We start from the raw sequence: 20670 nt of genomic DNA on the forward strand, positions 1-20670 counted from the left end.
CATTCTTTGTATTTATTTTGTTTGTTTTCGATCTTCTTTCTTGTTTCCTCCTGATCGATCTCCACCTCTAAATTCTTGCCCATCCAGTTGGGAGATAACTTTGAACCCGCCTTTCTTCTTCTCAAAAGCTCAAAAGGTGAGTGCCCCGTCGTAGCATTTGGAGTGGTATGATACGCCCATAACATGTCCATGATAGCATCATCCACGTTTTTTCCTGACTTGCTGGCAAGATGTATGCATTCTTTCAACATGCGGTTCGCTCTTTCCACTTTCCCATTTGCCTTTGGGCAATATAACGGTGTACGGACATGGGAAATCAAGCAGTCCTTTAGAAACTCTTTCATCTCTTCCGAGACTAGTTGTACGCCGTTGTCCGTTACCATCGTTGTAGGAATGCCTTCTCTCGAAAACACCTCTTTTAAGAAGTGAATCAAGGACTTTGTGTTGATATTGTGTACCACCTTGTGAGTTATAGTCAATTAAGACCAACAAGTACCAGTCCTGGGGACCTTTCCTGTGCATGGGACCCACGATGTCGAAGCCGAGCTTGTCCCAGGGTACCTTCGGGACTTCCACCGGGATCAGGGGTGCGTGTTTTGTCACTTTCGATTTGTCGCTTACGCTGCAAGCATAACAATCACGTACTTTGTCCTCCATTTCACGATCCATGGCTGGGAACCAATAATCTGCACATAATCTTGCTTTGCTAAGACAGCGGCCCAAGTGACCCTCATGGGCCAGCTCAATCACTTGATTCCTCATCCCCTCCGGGGGAACCAGTTTTCCTGACTTTAGGATGAATTTCCCCTCCACCGAAAGGTCATCCCTAACATTCCAATATGGATTGAATTTCCCTTTCAAGCTCCTTACATTTGTTCGGCCATCCGGACACAATATAAGTTTTCACACTCTTCAAAATTTCATCTTGTTCCATATGTGTTTCCCAACTATCTTTCGCCACCGCTCCCAAACTCACTTCCAAAATTGTATCTTCGACCTTCTCCTCCTCAGCTTCTCCACAGATGGGAGCCCTCGATAGGAAATCCGCCACTTTGTTTTGTTGTCCTGGTATGTACACCGCTCTGAAATTGTAACCTTGTAGGCCTAACACCCATTCAGCTATGCGTGGGGTCATGTTCTCCATGTTTTTCTTAGTGAACAATGGCACCAAAGGCTTGTGGTCTGTATGCACTTCGAATTGAACACCCCACACATAATATTTGAAATGCTTGATGGCCCAGTAGACGGCTAAGGCCTCTTTTTCCACGGTTGAATAGTTAGCTTCAGGACCGGTGAGCGTTCTGGACGCAAAAGCTACCACTTTTATCTCTTTCTCCACCCTCTGTGCTGAAGTGGCTCCAATACCTTTGTTGCTGGCATCCGTTGAAATTATAATGTCTCTTTCTGGATTAAATTTCCCTATGAAAGGTGCCTGTATGATCGCTTCTTTTATTTTTTTGAATGCCATCTCTTGATCCTTTCCCCAGCTGAAAATGCTTTCCTTTTTTACCAACACTCTCAAAGGATGTGACATTGTGGCAAAATCCTTGATGAATTTCGCTATGTATTCCGCCAATCCTAGAAATGACACAACATCTTCTTTGTTGGTGGGAGTGGGAGCATCTCTCACCGCATTAACCAGATCACACTTCGGTTTGATGCCCTCTTCTGAGATGATGTGACCCAGATAGTCCACTGAACTCACACCTAACTTACATTTGCTCACTCTTGTGGTGAAACCAACTCCCTTCAGTCTCTCCAAAACTCCTTTGATGTTGTCATTGTGCTCTCTTTCATCAGCACCATAAATCAGGATATCATCCTGAAAGCACATCGTTTTTGTGCAGTCTTTGAGAATGTGCTGCATTACACGTCGAAAGGCTGCAGCTGCGGATGCCAAGCCAAAAGGCATCCGCAGAAATTTAAAATTTCCAAACGGGGTTGTAAAGGCCGTCAGTGATTGAGACTCCGGATGCAGCTTTATCTGATAATAGGCCGAGGACAGGTAAAATATTTCGTCCCCTGTATGGTGCTCAACATCTCGCCGATCCTCGGGAGGGGATATCTGTCCACTAGAATGTTGGCATTTAAGTCTCGCAAGTCCACACAGAGCCTTACATTCTTTCCTCCATCCTTAGTTGTGATGACGACTGGAGCCAACCATGCCCAGCTTTCAATTTCCATGATGACACCTTGGCTGACCAGCTTTTCCAACTCCCTTTCCAATGGCTCCCTCATGCGAAGTGGAATAGATCAGGTTTTATGTACTACAGGTACAGCCCCCTCTTTAAGAGTGATTTTATGCATGTAGTTCTTTAGAACTCCCAGGTTTTCACTAAACACCTCCTTAAATTCTGAGATTAGGTTTTCAGCAATATTAGGAGGTTCCACTAGGAGTACCTGCTCTCTGTTGTTGGGATCTAGCTTAATCCCTAACTCTTTCTGATGTTTCCACCCCAGGAGGCTAGAACCCCTCGTGGTTACATAGACTTTTCCTACAGTATGCCTGTTCTTAAAAGAGATCCTCATCCTTGCCATACCCTCTAATGGCATACGTTCCCCATAGTACCCCACTGGACTTATGTCTGCTTTCTCAAGAACAACCTTGTGTTTGGCAAATTTCTCATCAAATATGCTTTTGTCAACCAAAGTAAAAGGGGAGCACGAATCGGCATATACTTCGAACTTCTCCCCATCAAGGGTGATTTCACACTTATGGTAGTTGTTATCCTCATTGGCCATGTCATCTTCAACTTGAAAAATATAAGTTTTCTCACCCCCATCTACTCTTTCAACATTTTCTATGACATGTACTTTTTGATTAATATTTTTACACACTTTTGAAAAATGCCCCCTCCTATTGCATTTTCTACACAAAACATCCCTCCCCTGGCACTTCCAATTGTTCGCTAAGTGATTGGGGCTACCACATTTGTAGCAAAATAAATCTTCTGCATTACTGCGTTGATTGCCCTTCACTTTTTCTCCCACCTTACATACTGTCTCCCCCTCAGGTGCAACCTTGCTATCACTCTTTTCTCTATTAACTCCATCCTGAATTTTCATTTCCTTCATGCACAACGCCGTATGCTCCAACCCCTTTGCTATGCTTAGTGCTTCATCTAGATCAGGATTCCTAGTGAGCAGTACTTCTTGAATCCTAGGATCATTAGTACACCTCACAATTTGATCTCTAATCATGGAATCCGTCAATGCCCCAAATTCACAAATGGCAGATAAACCCCTAAGGACTGCAACATAATTTGTGACTTTCTCATCCTTCTTTTGCACCCTCTTATAAAATTTGTGCCTCTCCAGTACTACATTAAGTTTAACTTTAAAATGTTCCTCCAATTTCCTCAGAGTATACTCATACACATTTGTCCCGTCAACCTCTTCTTGTTCATCATCCACCAGTCTGCCTGTTATGTCTTCAAAAACTTTCCTGCCATGAATACCTAAGTTGTGCAGTAAAATGTGTTGTTTCCTCACATTGTTATAATTACCACCCCCTATTGCTATGAGGTAGGATTTAAAAATTCCTTCCCACCTCTTCCAAGGGATGTCTGGCTCACCAAGCTCATTTAGAAATGGTGGCGGCTGACTCATTCCTGCTCCTGCCATGGCCATGAAAGGCTGGCGGCTGACTCATTCCTGCTCCTGCCATGGCCATGAAAGGCTGTACCCCTAAGGAAATCCTGACTTCTTCCCTCCCTTCCCAAAAAGTAGTGCACTAATAGAGAAATGGACACTTTAATATTACCTCAGGAGGAAAGAAAGGTGAGGACTTAAATACCAAACAATGTAGAGCTAATCCACTTACTGCTGCAGGAAGAAAAATACAAATATAATTCATACAGCACAGAACATATCCCAGTTTTCTACTAAACAATATCTTGGCATTCCTGGTTACTTGATTAAACGCCTTCAATCTTTTCGGAATACAGCTGAGCGCCTTATTCTGAGGTTCCTCTGCAGTGTTTCTGTCTCGTATCATCTTAAAGAACTTCATTGGCTGCTAGTCAAGATGAGAATTGTTTATAAAGGTATTTTATTGGTGCACAGAGCTTTTTAATCCTCTGATCCCAAGCACTTCTCATTCTTCTCAGGCTCTTCTAGTTGGTACCCCTAGGTTCAGGAACACCAGGAGAGGAGGTTTTCTTTCTGGCTACTCAAGCTGGGAATAAGGTGCTGATGAGTTTACGAGGTATGAAAAATAAGCTCTATTTTCAAACGCTTCTTAAAATGTGTTTGTTTTTCCTCTTGCTAATTGGCAATGGTTGTGGTTCCCTCTGGTCTTTGCAGCACCGGGCAACTGTTCACTGTACAAAACCAGTTCATTCATTCATTTTTTCATCAGTTTATGTGAATAAGATCTACACACAATCCTCCTGTGCTCGCTAAGAGCAGAGTGCTGAACAAACTTGAGAGGTAATTTCGCACCTAAATCAGGACTGCTAGAGCAGGACCCTTGAGGGATAGCACCTACTATACCCAAGGCACTCTAAAATAAACAAAGATCTCCCAGCTTGCCAACTAAAGGTCAACGAGGAACAATAGACAACCCCTAGGATGCCAATAATAAATACGTAAGATTGTTTTAGCAGTGCACAAACAAAGTTATTTAGTGTAATCTTGTCTTTGTATTGGAGCCAGGCAAACGTCTTAGCTACAAAATAAAAATCAGGATGTGATTGTGCATATCCCTTCGTTTGGGCTATCAGGAGAGAGAGGAGCCTAGCTAAGGGATCAGGCTAAAAGTTTATTAACCAGTCAGTACTATCAGACTTCAAAACCTTTGGCCCCAAAACATACCAAAGTGACAAATATAATGTCTAGATTCGTTTTAATATTAACATAATTTGAAACGTAGACAGCAGGAGGAGCATTTAGATCATACACAATGGAATATTTCTGCTGTACTATGCAGTTACGACAGTCAAGTGTGAAGCGTTGATTTTCAACATAAACATGCCTGAGAGGTCCATAATAATGATGGTATTGTTTCCACAGTCACTATCATTGGCCTGTAATCAGTGGTGACTGGGCATAAGGTCAGAAGTACTTTGTTGTACTGTCACATAGTTGATTGTAAGTGAATCTGTCCAAAGCTCACGACTAGGATTGCAAGTTGGAGGAAAATGGGTGCAGATGTCTCCATGATGCTGCCAGAGCTGCAGAGGGCACACCGATGATCCCTGGGGAAATCCACACATTGGATTAACTGCACAGGTCTGCAATGAAAGAAGATAATTAATAAGGGTTTTGGGTTAGACAGGGTCAGAATAGAATATTCACAAGGAAAAAAGGGCCAGATGTAGGTAATTCTATTTTACCGATTCATAAATACCGAATTTTACCGATTCGGTATTTATGAATCGGTAAAATAGAAGTAGTGAGATGTAGGTAAATTTCTTTTTACATTTACCGAATCGGTAAGATTCGGTATTTACCGATTCGGTAAATACCGAATCGGTATTGCCCATTGATTCCTATGGGCCTTGAAGCCCATAGGAATCAATGGGCAATACCGATTCGGTATTTACCGAATCGGTAAATACCGAATCCTGCAAGGGTGCAGGGGGTGTCACTTTGACACCCTCTAGCACCCCAAATACAGGCATGTGTGCCATGTGGCACACAGACATGCCCTAAGGGCATGTCTGTGTGTCACATGGCACAGGTGTGCATGCACAGATGTGCATGCACACCTGAATTCGGTATTTTACCACCCAATAGGATTGGATGGTAAAATACCGACTCTTAAGGGCCTGTGGCACACTCAGAAGTGTCACCTACATGTGGAAATTACCGAATCGGTAAAATTACCGACTCGGTATTTTACAGAATCGGTAAATTTACCGAATCGGTAAATTTACCGATTCTGTAAAATGCTGGCCCCTACATGCCGATTCCTAAATACCGGTCGGTAATGGCCGAATTCGGCCGTTACCGACCGGTATTTCCTCTCCTACATCTGGCCCAAAATCATCCATTTATTTTCTTATCAATATTATCGAAGTGGACACAAAATGTGAAATGTTTTTTTCAACATCAGAATTCCATGAGGTAGGAACTATGGGGAACAGCAAAGAGCTCATTTTCACCAGCCTGTTCACTCGGAAGGCTCATTGCAACTCTGCCCCTCTTCTTCTGAACAATGATTATGCAGGGCCTATTCACAAACTGCATTTTCTAGTATGTTTATTAGTACTACAAAAGGACTTCTAAAGTACTACAAAATGCAATTCACAAACTTACAAGTGTAAATCTTCATCTCTACCTTTCCTACCTTATTAAAGTGGAAATCATTACACATGTAAGTTATGTTATATTACGTGTATTTGTAAAGCTCACTATTGATCCAGCGGCCTATAGAAAATATATCATAAACAACGCTACCCAACTTCATAACCTATAAACAAAATTATATACTAAATTATGGACCCATTTATAAACCTGACATATTTTGGGCCTACTGAATCAGGTGGTCAGATAAATTCTATATACACATTATCTACAAACTATATACAATTTTATATATCTGCGAAAAGAATATTGTCATTTGAATAAATCCTAACCATTTAAACGACCACCATTGGCGACGTGATCTAGCTAATAGTAACCTACACTTCTGAATAACCAAGACCAGCTTGTTTTGTCAAAAGTAAGATTTTATTTACTAAATTATGGTATTTTAATTGATAGTTTTATAAAAGTTATTTATTAGCATTGAAGCAAGCATGATTGTAAAGAAACGTGAGAAAAATACAATTTAAGCAAGTGAATCAAAATTAAAGTAAGTATTTAAAGTTTAGCATTTCTAAAACCTAAGTCCCTAACTGAGCTAAATAGATAGAAATTATAGTAAAGTTCTTTGAGGATTCTTACGTGCTCCACGCAATGTCCGACAGCACTTCACCCTCATCGGAAAGTCAGAAAGCAGCAGCCAGCCCATCCCTAGGGGCATGACTTTTTATACCTTTCTACGCTAACTAAACTACGCAAAGGAAAGTTTTCAGAAATCTTCGACGTCCCATTGGCTGAGAGTGACAAGTGACATGTCACCCATATTTCAAAAGTTCCATTAGGTCACTTTTCTTAAGGACCATTGTCTTTTCTGAATGCAACCAGGAGCTTCCTAGGTTTGCAACAAATGTATAATAACGTTCTCATTGCTTCCAATTGACTTCCGCGGATGCCAAGTTAAGGGCTGACAAAATGTTCTTTTTCGACCTTGGCCATGTCCGACAGAATGATGATAGCACGTCAGTTTTTGCTTTGTGAATGCAGCTTTTGACGAACACTTTATTTCAGAATGGGCGTCTCGTGACTTTTGCAGAAGTAAAATTCAGCTTTTTGTAGCTCGAGCAAACTAGGCCCAAAAGCAGGCAACTTATGCTTTCTAGTATAAAACAAACACAAGAAAAGTATTAATGTAAGAAATAATGTAGATTCTGTATCCACCCCAGGATTTACTAATTAATTAACCCACCCGATTAATCAAATGTTACCTAGCAAATGCAAACAAATAAAGCAGCGTTTATATCTACCAGTCTTCATTAATCCATGAGACTTATGTGCACCTAGAATAGTAGAAATGACATCACACAGACAAGGAAAAGCAAAACAAGCACATGCTTCTTTTAAGTTTGCAGCAGTTAGTGGTGACAAAAACGAAAACAATAAATTATTTTATTATTTTGCACGAACAAAAAGATGCAACAATTATGCACGTTTATGAGCACACATGTTAGTCCCCCCACGTGTAAAGTTTAATCTAAGTTGTATTAGCAAGACATATCACAAATCATTAATATTATTATTCATGTTATGGAAATGTGACTTTACGAGTTTAAACAAAATTTTGTTTTCTATCTCGCTCCATCAACTCCCTCATCTGGTGATTAACAAATCACCACACCAGCATTCAAAATTTTGGTAATTTAAATTTCTGAGAAATCGATTCAAATTCATTTGTATCAGTAATCCTAAAAGTCTGTTTCTGCATAATCTTTGGAATTAGCATAACGCTCTCTATGTAACTCCTGTAATTCGATCTCCCTTTCTTCTTCTTTTCTAAGTTTATAGATTCTTTTCTTCTCTTTCAACTGCTTCTTTCTTTTATGTAACAAACAACCTATTTTTGTCAAAATAAAAATGAATACTATTATAATCAAAGGTGCCAAAATCTTGCCAAGAATTGAACTTCCAATATCGTGAAACCAGTTTTTAATTGCTTGGAACCTTTTTGAAAGTTTCCCTGTAAAATCATCTTCTTCTAAAGGAATTATCTCTGAATGCATTTGTGTAATATTCTTGATGTACATTTCAATATTCTTACTTTCGTCAGGTATATATGTGCAACAATGTTGTACATGTAAAATGCCACAGACTCCTCCCTCTTTTGCTAGGAGTATGTCTAAAGCAAGGCGGTCTTGAATTACCATGGATCTAATTGCAATAACTTCAACATTCACTAATTGAAACCCATCAGCTGTGTCAGTTAATAATCTATCAACTATAGTGGACAATTTTCTGATTCTTCCTGCATTTAAGGTTATACCAACAAAAGGTATTACTGCTTGAAAAATGTCTCCCAGAACTTCAGTAAAAGTTTCTCTTTTAACTCTATTTACATAATTATGAATTTTAAACAATCCTTCTGAATCTCTGTCAACATGAAACACTTTAGGAAAAACAATTCCCACATAACAAGTTCCATACCAGTGGTCTGGAAGGTTGTAGTAGGCTTTGTCACCACAAACAAAATAAATCCCAGGAAAGATTGGATCCTTTCCACCTTTGAATCCCCAACCTCCCAAAATCTGATAAGTATCTTCACAGTTACTTGCACCTACAAAGTAATTATCAAAAAGTGTGTTATCTCTCCTAATGCAAAGCTTTCCACTAACTGGTTTGTCTATGTGAATTGCAATATTTTCAAGCATTTTGCCATTTAACTTCTCATCCTCTTTCTGCCAGAAATTAGACTTAGTCTGCTTGACTAATTCATTCCTCTTATAAATTGCTCTTCTCTCCTCAACCATATTCAAAAATTTCTTTCCTTCAGCACTTAATTTGCAAGTTAGATTATTTTTATAAGCATACTCATAAGTAAGTTCGTTAGTAACAAGGAAAAATTCTCTCATTTGCTTTGCTTTCTTGTGCTTATTTAAAGCATTTTCAATCTTAATATTTGCAAAAATTTCATCATAATTTGAATAGTAATATTCTAAACGTCCAGTTTGATAAAATAAACTAGTTAACACACTACATGTTACAGCATAAGTGAGAGGAAGCATATTATATGTTACTCCCTCAGAAACAGAAGCAGGTAACTTAACGCAGACATAGCAGTCTTTTGCATCCATTACCTTAACATATTCACTCAATAGCTTTGTGAATGTATTACTTGAAAAATCACTAATTGATTTATCTTGATGAATGTTAGGCTGATGATCAATAACTTTTGCAGACGCACTATGTTTAGTTTGGCTAACCAGAGCTTTGCTTGTTATGTTAACTTTGTGTAATTCTCTATTCATCTCCAAAGGGATAATCACAGCTAAAACCAACCAGAGCAGAACTAAAATGAGCAGACACACCAGAGTCATCTTACAGCATCTCTTAAAAACAGAACACTTTGAAGTGCTCTCCTTAACGTAAGGCATTTTTGGTTAGTTTAGCCTCAAAATAAAATAAAATAAAATAAAAAAATTTAAGATCTAAATTTATATTTACACCCCCCTTTAAAATTTTTTTTTTTTTTTTTTTTAAACCCTAAACAAGATTTCTTCGACCTTATGTCATACATAAGTTTTCTTCAACTAAACAGTTTTTCTTCGACCTTGTGTCAACTAACAAATTTTCTTCAGCCTTTTGCCAATTTAATATATCTGTACTTCAATCATTGTCACTAATTTCTTGGATTTTGTCTTCTTCTTCACTACTATCATATATGTCTATAACAGGTGGAATTACTAAGTAAGTCCACTCAGGAGACTTGTATTTTTGGTTTGGTCTTACTATTCTTTTTCCTTTTCTCGATATCACTTCAATTTTTCTTCCAACTCCAACTTCTTTTCCAGGACTCTTTTGACTACTGATTTCTTCAACTTGTTCTTTTGGTTTCTTGATCAATCTGACTCTCAATCTTCCACCAGGCCAGTAGTCTGCTTTTCTCACGTATTTCTTTTTTGGTTCAGAATTATTTGATTCTGACTTCCAAGTCCTTTTCTTTCTGTTTTCACTTTCACCATCCACGTCACTTTCTTCAGTTTCGTAGTCTGAAATTTCAATTGACTCAGGAACTTCTCTATTCGGCAATTTCACTCCTTCAGGAACTTCACTTTGTTTTCCTTCACTGGTACTCGGTAATTCGTCTTCCTCCTCTTCTTCAATTACCCCCAACTTCCCAGATTTCGGATTTCTGTTCCTTACTTCAGAGTTTATTCTCTGCCTTTCGATACTCTCCTGGTCTGAAACTTCTTTTTGTTCTGCTTCTTTGTCTTCGATAGAGACAACCGAATCCTCAGTTATCTTTCCCTTTAACAGATTCTCTTCACCTTCAGAATCTATTTCAATTATTTCCAAGTCTTTTCTTGTCAAATTTCCATTCACTGGTACAGTTTCCAGATGTCGACTTTCTTGTCGATCTTCAGAATCTGGATTTATTTCACCTTCTGTTTCGCCTTCTGCTTCAGAATCAGAATCATCTGTGGTATCACTTTCAACATCAGAACTCTCAGGAGTTGGTACTGGAATAGTATGACTAGGATGAATCCAGCGTTTCAATCCTCTGCACTTTACAGCATTAGTAGTGATCAAAATTATCTGCCTAGGCTTCTGCCATCTAGGAGCTAGACAATTCCTTCTCCGATGTACTTTCGTTCTGACCCAATCGCCAGGTCTCAGATCATGTGTCAAAACCTTTTCATTTGATTGTGCTTCAGTTCCCACCTGATTAGACACAGAAGTTACCATATCAGATAACCTTTTACAGTAATCCAAAATAGCACTGTCATTTATACTCAACAGTTTACCTACAGGTACAAAAGCTTGCCTCATAACTCTTCCCATTAAAATTTCATGAGGACTCAAACCTGTCTTTTTATCTGGTGTACTTCTTAATGACATCAAAACAAGTGGAAGAGCATCAGTCCACTTTACACCTGTTTCAAGACACATTTTTCCAATTCTGTTTTTAATTGTTCCATTAATTTGTTCAACCACTCCTGATGCCTCTGGTCTGTATGCACAGTGTATTTTCTGCTCAATGCTCAAAGCTTCGCAAATTAACTTCATCAGTTTGTTATCAAAATGGCTTCCTCCATCACTCTCAATAGTGACTGGAAAACCGTACCTTGGGATGATTTCTCTGAGCATTAGTTTTGCTACTGTAATTGAATCACAATGTCGTGTAGGGAAAGCCTCTACCCATCTTGAAAATAAGCAAACAATTACAAGCACATATTTCAAACAATTGTGTAAGGGCATTTCAATGAAATCCATTTGTAACCTGGTAAAGGGACCACCCTCTCGACCAATTATTCCTGTCCCCACCACTGATTTTCTGTTTGGATTCATTTGTTGGCATGACAAACACCTTTGACAAAAAGATTCTGCAATAGTTCTGAACTTAGTATTGAACCATGTTTCTCTGAAAAGTCTAACCATAGAATCTCTTCCCAGATGTGCTGGACCATGATATAATCTGGCCATGTCAGCAATCAAGCAATTTGGTAAGACTACTCTGCCATCTTTGTAAACCCACACTCCATCTTCTTCACGTGGTCTACAATCTGATCTTAACCACAAGTCTTTTTCTTCATCATATGCTTCATTTTGTAAATCTCTAATCTCATGCCATGTTTCTACAACTGTTGTTAGCATTAATGAATTTGAATCAGTTTCTTTACTCCTCTCCCGATTGTAAGAATAATTTTTCCTTGCGCAGTATTTAGCTGTTTCATCTGCGAAGGCATTTCCCTTGGAAATATAATCAATTCCTCTAGTGTGCGCTGCACACTTAACAATGGCGATTTCTTTCGGTAATTGTATTGCTTCAATTAATCTCCTAATGAAAACTGCATTTTTAATTGGTGATCCTGCTGATGTCATGTATCCTCTCTGTGACCAGAGTTGTCCATAATCATGCACAACTCCATACCCATACTGACTATCAGTAATGATGGTAACTCTTATATCCTTTGATATTTCATATGCACGAATCAAAGCAATTAATTCAGCCACTTGTGCTGAACGAACTCCTTCAAGACATGATGCTTCTTCGACATCTTTGACTGTACAAACTGAATATGAAGCTTTTAAGACACCTCCTTCGGATCTTAAGCATGAGCCATCTACAAAGTAGACAAAATCCGATTCAGACAAAGGTCTGTCTTTGATGTCTTTTCTTGGTTTAGTGCAGAATTCCTTGACATCTAAACATTCATGTTCTGTTTCAATGTCATCAACAATTTCAGAATCAGGCAGTAATGTAGAAGGATTCAGATTCAAACATCTTGAAATCGAAACATTATCTGCTCCTAGTATGATTTTCTCATACTTTGTCAATCTGCTACTTGTTAAATGCTGAGTCTTACCTCTTGTCAATAATATTTCTACTGAATGAGGTACAAAAACTTTCACAGGAAATCCCATAATGATCCCCTCACTTTGTTCGAGACTAATACTTGTAGCTGCAACTGCTTTCAAGCAACCTGGTAATGCTTTTGCAATTGGATCAAGAACTGCAGAGAAGTATGCAATAGGTTTCTTTAAATTTCCGTGTCTCTGAATCAACACAGATAATGCACATCCTTCTCTCTCACTGCAATACAGTTCAAAATCTTTCTCATAATTTGGCATACCTAAAGCAGGAGCTTGGCATAAGCTCTTTTTCAGGTTTTCAAAAGAATCCATCTCAGCATCATTGAGAATAATTGGATCTTTTACATCTGACTTTGTCAGTCTTTGTAGTGGTTTTGCAATTACTGAAAATCCACTTATCCATTGTCGACAGTATCCAACCATTCCCAAGAACATTCTGACCTGTCTTTGTGTTCTTGGTGGTAACATTGCTTGAATCATTTTTATTCTCTCTATTGTTACTTGTCTTTTTCCCTTTGCAATTCTGTGACCAAGATATTTTACTTCTTGTTTGCAAAACTGTAGTTTTGCTGGGGACACTTTATGTCCTTCTTCTGCAAGGCGATTTAACAGAATTATTGTGTCTGTCACACAATTTTCTCTTGTCTTTGCAGCTATCAACAGATCATCAATATACTGCACTAACGTAGACCTACCAGGTAAGTCTAGGTCTTCTAATGATCTTTTTAACAGTTCATTAAAGATTGAAGGACTTTCTGTATAGCCCTGAGGGATTCTTGACCATCCGAGGGTCTTACCTTGGAATCTGAAAGCAAAGATTTCATAACTGTCTGGATGTAAGGGAACAGTAAAGAATGCATTGCAAAGATCAATGACTGTATACCATTCAGCATCATGTGGAATCTGGAATAGAATTACTGCTGGATTTGGAACCACAGGACAACATGGAATGACAATTTGATTAACCTTTCTCAAATCTTGTACGATTCTAAATGTTCCATTTGACTTTTTAACTCCCATAATTGGTGAATTACAAGGACTACTCTCCATTTCTTTTAATACACCTTGCTTGATTAATTTTTCAATTATTGGTGTAATACCTTCAATTGTTTCTGTTTTCATTTTATACTGTGGAATGTTTGGAAATTCTATTCCCTGTTTCAATGTAATTTTTACTGGATCTACGTTTTTCATCAGACCCATCTCATTTCCAGTAAAATCCCATATTTCAGATTTCAATGTTTCCTTGAGCTCTTCAGGTAAATCCTTTTCTTCAAATGCAGAAAACAATTTTGTTTCTTCTGCTTCCATCATCATCATTGTCATTCTGTATAAACCATCTTCTTCCATTGTTTGTAACTCAACTCCATCAGGAGAACAATATATTCTGCAATTCATTTTACATAGGATGTCTCTGCCCAATAGATTCACTGGACTACTATTACAAACCACAAATCTGTGTTTGTCTCTGTAATTTCCAATTTCAACTGGTACTGGATCAGTTAAGTCAGTTTTAATTTGCTGATTACTTACTCCGACAACTTGGATGGTATCCCCAGAGAGAGGTAGGTTTTCAATTTCCACTGATCTAACAGTAGAACGGGTAGCACCAGTGTCCACTAGAAAAGTGATGTCTACATCATTAACTTTCCCGTTTACAAAAGGACCAGACTGGTCAACCTCAAGAGTGGCTCCAACAACACACTCTTCCTCCTCTCTCGGGCACCGTCAGCAATAATCATCAGAATCGCTGTCTTGACTTTCTGTTAATAAAAACTGTTGTGAAGCATTTTGCATTTGAACTCTTTGCTGCTTTTGCTGTTTTTGTGGTTTTATTACCTGTTCACTTCCCTGAAATCCCACGCTTGGATTATATTTTTGAACTCCCCCACAATTCGGAAAAGGTGGTTGTGGCAATTGGTCTTGACGATTATTCACCTGTTGCTGTTGCTGTTGCTGCAACTGTCGTTGAATATTTAATTCGTTTAACCCCTGTTGCATCTGTAGCTGTCGCTGCAGGTCAACACCATTCTGCATCTGTGGATTCAATAAGGGATTCTTTAAGTTTTTAGGAGGATGAGGACACTCGTCTCTCCAATGTCCAATTTCGCCACAATTAAAACAAGGTAATCTTTGTTTCAACTCCTCAATCTTTGGGCTAAATTTCTTTGGGAAATTATTACTTTTAAACTTTCCTTGTATCTGGTTTGTATTTCCGGTTTGAACAAAATTAGTGTTCTTATTACCCATGCTGGCAATCTGTTGCTCAGCCACTTTTACCTGAGCCCACATGGCTTTCTCCTTGAGCTTCTTCTGTTTTACTTCTATTTCATCACTGCAATACTTAGCCTTTCTTAGAATATCATCTACAGATAGTGATTGCCATCCTACAATGCTATTTCTGATCATTTCTCCAATTTCAGGTTTTAGTCCATAAACAAATCTATAGACAAAATGGCTCATATCCTTTTCGTCTAGTTTTTCATAACCACTGTATTGTTTAAAGATTAACAGTAGTCTTTCATAAAAAGAATGAACTGATTCTTTTGTTTCCTGTTCTGTCCTTTCTATTTTAACCCAATCGACTTCTTTGGGTGGTATTTTGTTTTTCATCCAAACAATCACTTTTTCATAAAAATCCATTACAAGTGGATTTGGAGCACCTGTTTCTTTTATTCGCTCAGGTTCTGTTTTTGGCCAACTAATCGATATCTTACATTCTGTCCAAAGATCTGATGGAACGACAATGTCAAAAAATCCATCTAAATCAATCCACAGAACTTTTGACACTTTGATAAATCTATCTACTTGTCTGTACCACTCAACTGGTTTTTCCCTCAATTTTGGAAAGTCATTTGTAAACAACAGAATGTCCTGTCTCGACCAAGGGACATGAACATATCCTCCACCTGCAATTTCTCTCATTGGAAATTGTTTTGACAATTTTTCCAATCTTTCATCTTCCTTCTTTTTCGTCCATTTTACTCTCCATTTATTCAGTTCTCCTAGCTTTTTGATATAAACAATCAAATCTTTTATATGTACTATTCTTCCCATTGAGTTCAAACTCTCAATGTCACTTTCTGAAAAGTCTAATCTGTAATGTTTCGCAAAATTCTTTTGTTTGCTCACATCGATTTCAAGTTCTGCTGCTAGATCCTCTAGTTGATCATATTTATTTTTTGTTTTCCATTGAATGCTTTTGCAAATGAACAGTAATTCATCATCTCGATAGTAATTTAAACTATCTGGACCGATTGTTCCGATTATTAATTCTTCGATATTCGCTTTTAATTTGGCCACATCAAGTTTTGGTGTGGTTACCCTGACTTCAGGACTCCCTATATCTGATATAGCACCCATTGGTGTTTTTGGAGATAAATCCTCATTAAAGGTTAAATCAGGCATTTTCGATCTAGAAGAGTTTATTTCAGATAAGTCTGAATAAAATTTTTCAGTAACCTTTTGAATTTCTGCATTTAAAGGAATAGTTAATCCTGTCTTGTTTGTTTCCTTTTGGTCAAATACAGGCTGAACAGGACCAATTGTTACTGGAACTGTCACAGCTTCCATGCCTTTTGTCATTCTTTTTATTAATTCTTCTTTAGATCTTAAATATTCATTATAATCGACATCTTCAACATTTCTTGCCTCTCTTGTATAATCTTTTGGAGCTTCTCTTGCCCTTGGAGCCATTGTAAAATGTCTACCTTCATTTCGAGCATTATCAAATTCTGGTCTTCTAGGAGTTTCAATGATTTCACAATTATTTGGATAAAGTTTAGGAGCTTCATTAATTGGAGGTGCACTCGGTGAAGTTTCAGTAGAAACCACCGGAGTAGACCATGATCTAGGAGGTCTCAAAGGCTGATTCTTTCTAGCAGTTGTATATATTTCTTCCATAACTGCATCCTCAGATTCACTTTCCATAGATTTCCCTGTAGGAGTACCCATTACCATTTCCTGAATTAAATACAATCCTTCACTCATGTTTCCCTGTCTCCATATTCGCAATCTATCTTCATGAGTTTCTCTTCTCCAAGGTGGATTTTTAGAAGGTCTTTTAATTCCACTAGCTTCTCTTTGTAACTGATACATCTCGTCTTCCCACTCAACTAAAGCTTCAAATTGAGTTGGTCTCGGTTTCGGAACAAGAGCATTCATTTTCTCTCGTAAATTTCTCAAGACTTTTACATTAAATGAACCATCATCAGGCCAAGTTAAAACACCGTCGTTCTTAGTATAGCGTTTCCAACTATCAAACCATAAGACAGTATGATATCCATATTCACCTTCCATGTACGCTGCAGGTGTTTTATACTTATGAAGTAGTTTACCACCTCGCGTTTCAATTTTCTTATCAGGTGAAAATAAATTTTTAAATTTCTGAAATAATGTTGGCTTTTTCTCAACATGTTTAAAATGATAACTCATTTTTAAGAGTTAATTCTAATTCACAAAATCGTTCGTAAAATATTTCCGGGATGTTCCGCAAAACAACCAATCCGTGCGCGAAACACACCAACAAGCCAATGACAGTTGAGCTACGTCACTTTTCTGCTCAACCAATAAAAATGGAGTTTTCCTAAAGAACCAATTAGCTTACAGATCGTCAGAGACTCAAGAGCCAATCAGAGTATAGTTTGTGACGTAGGTCGCCCAATCCCAGCGCGGCTCTGTGACGTACACAGCAGCTGCGGTTTCTCGTTTCTCACTCCTGGCGCTTACCCCTCCTTCACAAAATCTTTTCACAGCGCCATTTTAAGAACACTTTTCAGTGTAAATTAATTCTTAACAATGACTATAAGGACATCATCTGTTCGTTTCACTATTTAGGATAGTTTACATACATTCAAGTATCCACACTTCGGAATAGACGGCGCTATTCACACTAAGGATAATATCCAATTGTCAGTAGAGTAACCCTTACCCCACCCTTCTAACACGTATAATTATGAACTCGCTTTGCTCTGAACGCACCGCGAAGTGACAGTTCTAAGAGTTCCACTTGAACATAAAATACAAATCAAACTCGCACTTTCACACTGAAAATTCCCTAATTTCAAACACACATGAAATCCGTACAGGACTCTCACCTGTTTATAGAGATCATGCACCGTTAGCAAAATAACGACGTTATCCGTACAGGGCTCTCACCTGTTTATAGATATGAAACATGTACCCGTACAGGACTCTAACCTGTTTATAGATAATCATGCACCGACGCTAATTTACCCTTCACTCAAGCTCGGATATAACTAATACTCTTATCACAGTGAGTTTTATGGAAGGCGCTTTGTCCCTATTCTCATGCTGCTTTAATTTCTTAGAAAACCCTCACTATTCAAGATTCACACCTAGCCCTAAAACTGTGCTGCTCGGCGACAACACTATGGTACACGGCGATACCTCTTGTGATACTCGGCGATATCACTACAAACAGAACAGATGGCTTGCGTGACTAATTTCTCGCCACACAATCTATACCGGTATAGCTTACAAATAGCACGAAAAACGAACTCAACATGTGTTAAAACATCGATCCTATTTCCATACCATAACACTTTAGTAACCCTTAGCAACCAACATATTACCTTGGTTACTCTTAGCAACCATCAATTTCTGCTACCAGAGAATTGATCCAGCGGCCTATAGAAAATATATCATAAACAACGCTACCCAACTTCATAACCTATAAACAAAATTATATACAAAATTATGGACCCATTTATAAACCTGACATATTTTGGGCCTACTGAATCAGGTGGTCAGATAAATTCTATATACACATTATCTACAAACTATATACAATTTTATATATCTGCGAAAAGAATATTGTCATTTGAATAAATCCTAACCATTTAAACGACCACCATTGGCGACGTGATCTAGCTAATAGTAACCTACACTTCTGAATAACCAAGACCAGCTTGTTTTGTCAAAAGTAAGATTTTATTTACTAAATTATGGTATTTTAATTGATAGTTTTATAAAAGTTATTTATTAGCATTGAAGCAAGCATGATTGTAAAGAAACGTGAGAAAAATACAATTTAAGCAAGTGAATCAAAATTAAAGTAAGTATTTAAAGTTTAGCATTTCCAAAACCTAAGTCCCTAACTGAGCTAAATAGATAGAAATTATAGTAAAGTTCTTTGAGGATTCTTACGTGCTCCACGCAATGTCCGACAGCACTTCACCCTCATCGGAAAGTCAGAAAGCAGCAGCCAGCCCATCCCTAGGGGCATGACTTTTTATACCTTTCTACGCTAACTAAACTACGCAAAGGAAAGTTTTCAGAAATCTTCGACGTCCCATTGGCTGAGAGTGACAAGTGACATGTCACCCATATTTCAAAAGTTCCATTAGGTCACTTTTCTTAAGGACCATTGTCTTTTCTGAATGCAACCAGGAGCTTCCTAGGTTTGCAACAAATGTATAATAACGTTCTCATTGCTTCCAATTGACTTCCGCGGATGCCAAGTTAAGGGCTGACAAAATGTTCTTTTTCGACCTTGGCCATGTCCGACAGAATGATGATAGCACGTCAGTTTTTGCTTTGTGAATGCAGCTTTTGACGAACACTTTATTTCAGAATGGGCGTCTCGTGACTTTTGCAGAAGTAAAATTCAGCTTTTTGTAGCTCGAGCAAACTAGGCCCAAAAGCAGGCAACTTATGCTTTCTAGTATAAAACAAACACAAGAAAAGTATTAATGTAAGAAATAATGTAGATTCTGTATCCACCCCAGGATTTACTAATTAATTAACCCACCCGATTAATCAAATGTTACCTAGCAAATGCAAACAAATAAAGCAGCGTTTATATCTACCAGTCTTCATTAATCCATGAGACTTATGTGCACCTAGAATAGTAGAAATGACATCACACAGACAAGGAAAAGCAAAACAAGCACATGCTTCTTTTAAGTTTGCAGCAGTTAGTGGTGACAAAAACGAAAACAATAAATTATTTTATTATTTTGCACGAACAAAAAGATGCAACAATTATGCACGTTTATGAGCACACATGTTAGTCCCCCCACGTGTAAAGTTTAATCTAAGTTGTATTAGCAAGACATATCACAAATCATTAATATTATTATTCATGTTATGGAAATGTGACTTTACGAGTTTAAACAAAATTTTTTTTCTATCTCGCTCCATCACTATCACCTGCGAGGACATTCTGGTGCTTAGCGGGTGTGTGTGCTTAGACCTGCCGACGATCGCTTGTTTAATTGAAAAGCCAGGTCTTCAGCTTCTTGACAAATTAAGGAAGAGAGGAGGAGGCTATTAGGTGGAGTGAGAGCTTGTTCCACGCTTTACAAGCTGTGTAAGAAAACACCCATCCTCCTGGCCTGGTTGTGTATATGCATGGAATGTGCGTGAGTAGGAGGCCTGCAGATCAGATGAGCCTGTGTTACCACCCTGTCCGCATGCACAATATGCTCTCAATGCCGATTCTGAGGTTTCTTAGTACATAACCCCGCCCTGCTCCCTTGATTCAAAATAATCACTCCCGTAAGGTACACTTTGTATGAAACTTGAATGAATGTTGGGCTGCCCATCATATTTACAGAATCAGTATTTCCTTACCTCTTTGTTTTTTCCTAAATCCGATTATTTTATTATGTGCCTCCTTCATTTCCTTGGTTTTTTCTATATGTGTGATCTCGCGAGATCACAGCATAACGCTTCCAGGTCACCTAATCACGTGATACGAGAACATGGCACAAGTAGCGTGTCCTCCATTACCTCAGTGCTTGGCATTACGTTTTTTTTCTATTGAGAGAAAGTATCGTGCTTGGCGGCCCGATCCTGTGACGATGTGCTCTGCGTCCTTGCTGTACTTCCCATGGCAATCCTTCCAGGTGTTTCTGACTCTATTGTGGTTCTTGGATTCATCTTCACCATTGCTTGCTGTTGCTTTACCAGTTTCAGGAGTTTTCTCTAAACAGAACATTGGAACCTTCATCCACTCAGTGGCGAACTTCCTCCTACTCGCTACCTCCTGGTTGGATTGGCCATCAACCTTCGTATGTTTTATGTTTCCTT

General features: G+C 38.4%; 1 protein-coding gene across 1 annotated transcript in view; it reads right to left on the minus strand.

The window, feature by feature from the left end:
- Positions 1-4829: 4829 nt before the first annotated feature.
- The window catches only part of BST1 (bone marrow stromal cell antigen 1), a 253168-nt gene continuing 237327 nt past the window's right edge, over positions 4830-20670 (minus strand). The window contains exon 9 of the mRNA XM_078678450.1: positions 4830-5234. Within this exon, the coding sequence (XP_078534576.1) occupies positions 5078-5234 (157 nt within the window). The 3' untranslated portion in view covers positions 4830-5077. The remainder of the gene's footprint in view (positions 5235-20670) is intronic.

Source organism: Lissotriton helveticus, chromosome 2_2, assembly GCF_964261635.1.
Source record: "Lissotriton helveticus chromosome 2_2, aLisHel1.1, whole genome shotgun sequence".
In the NCBI taxonomy this organism is placed as follows: domain Eukaryota; kingdom Metazoa; phylum Chordata; class Amphibia; order Caudata; family Salamandridae; genus Lissotriton; species Lissotriton helveticus.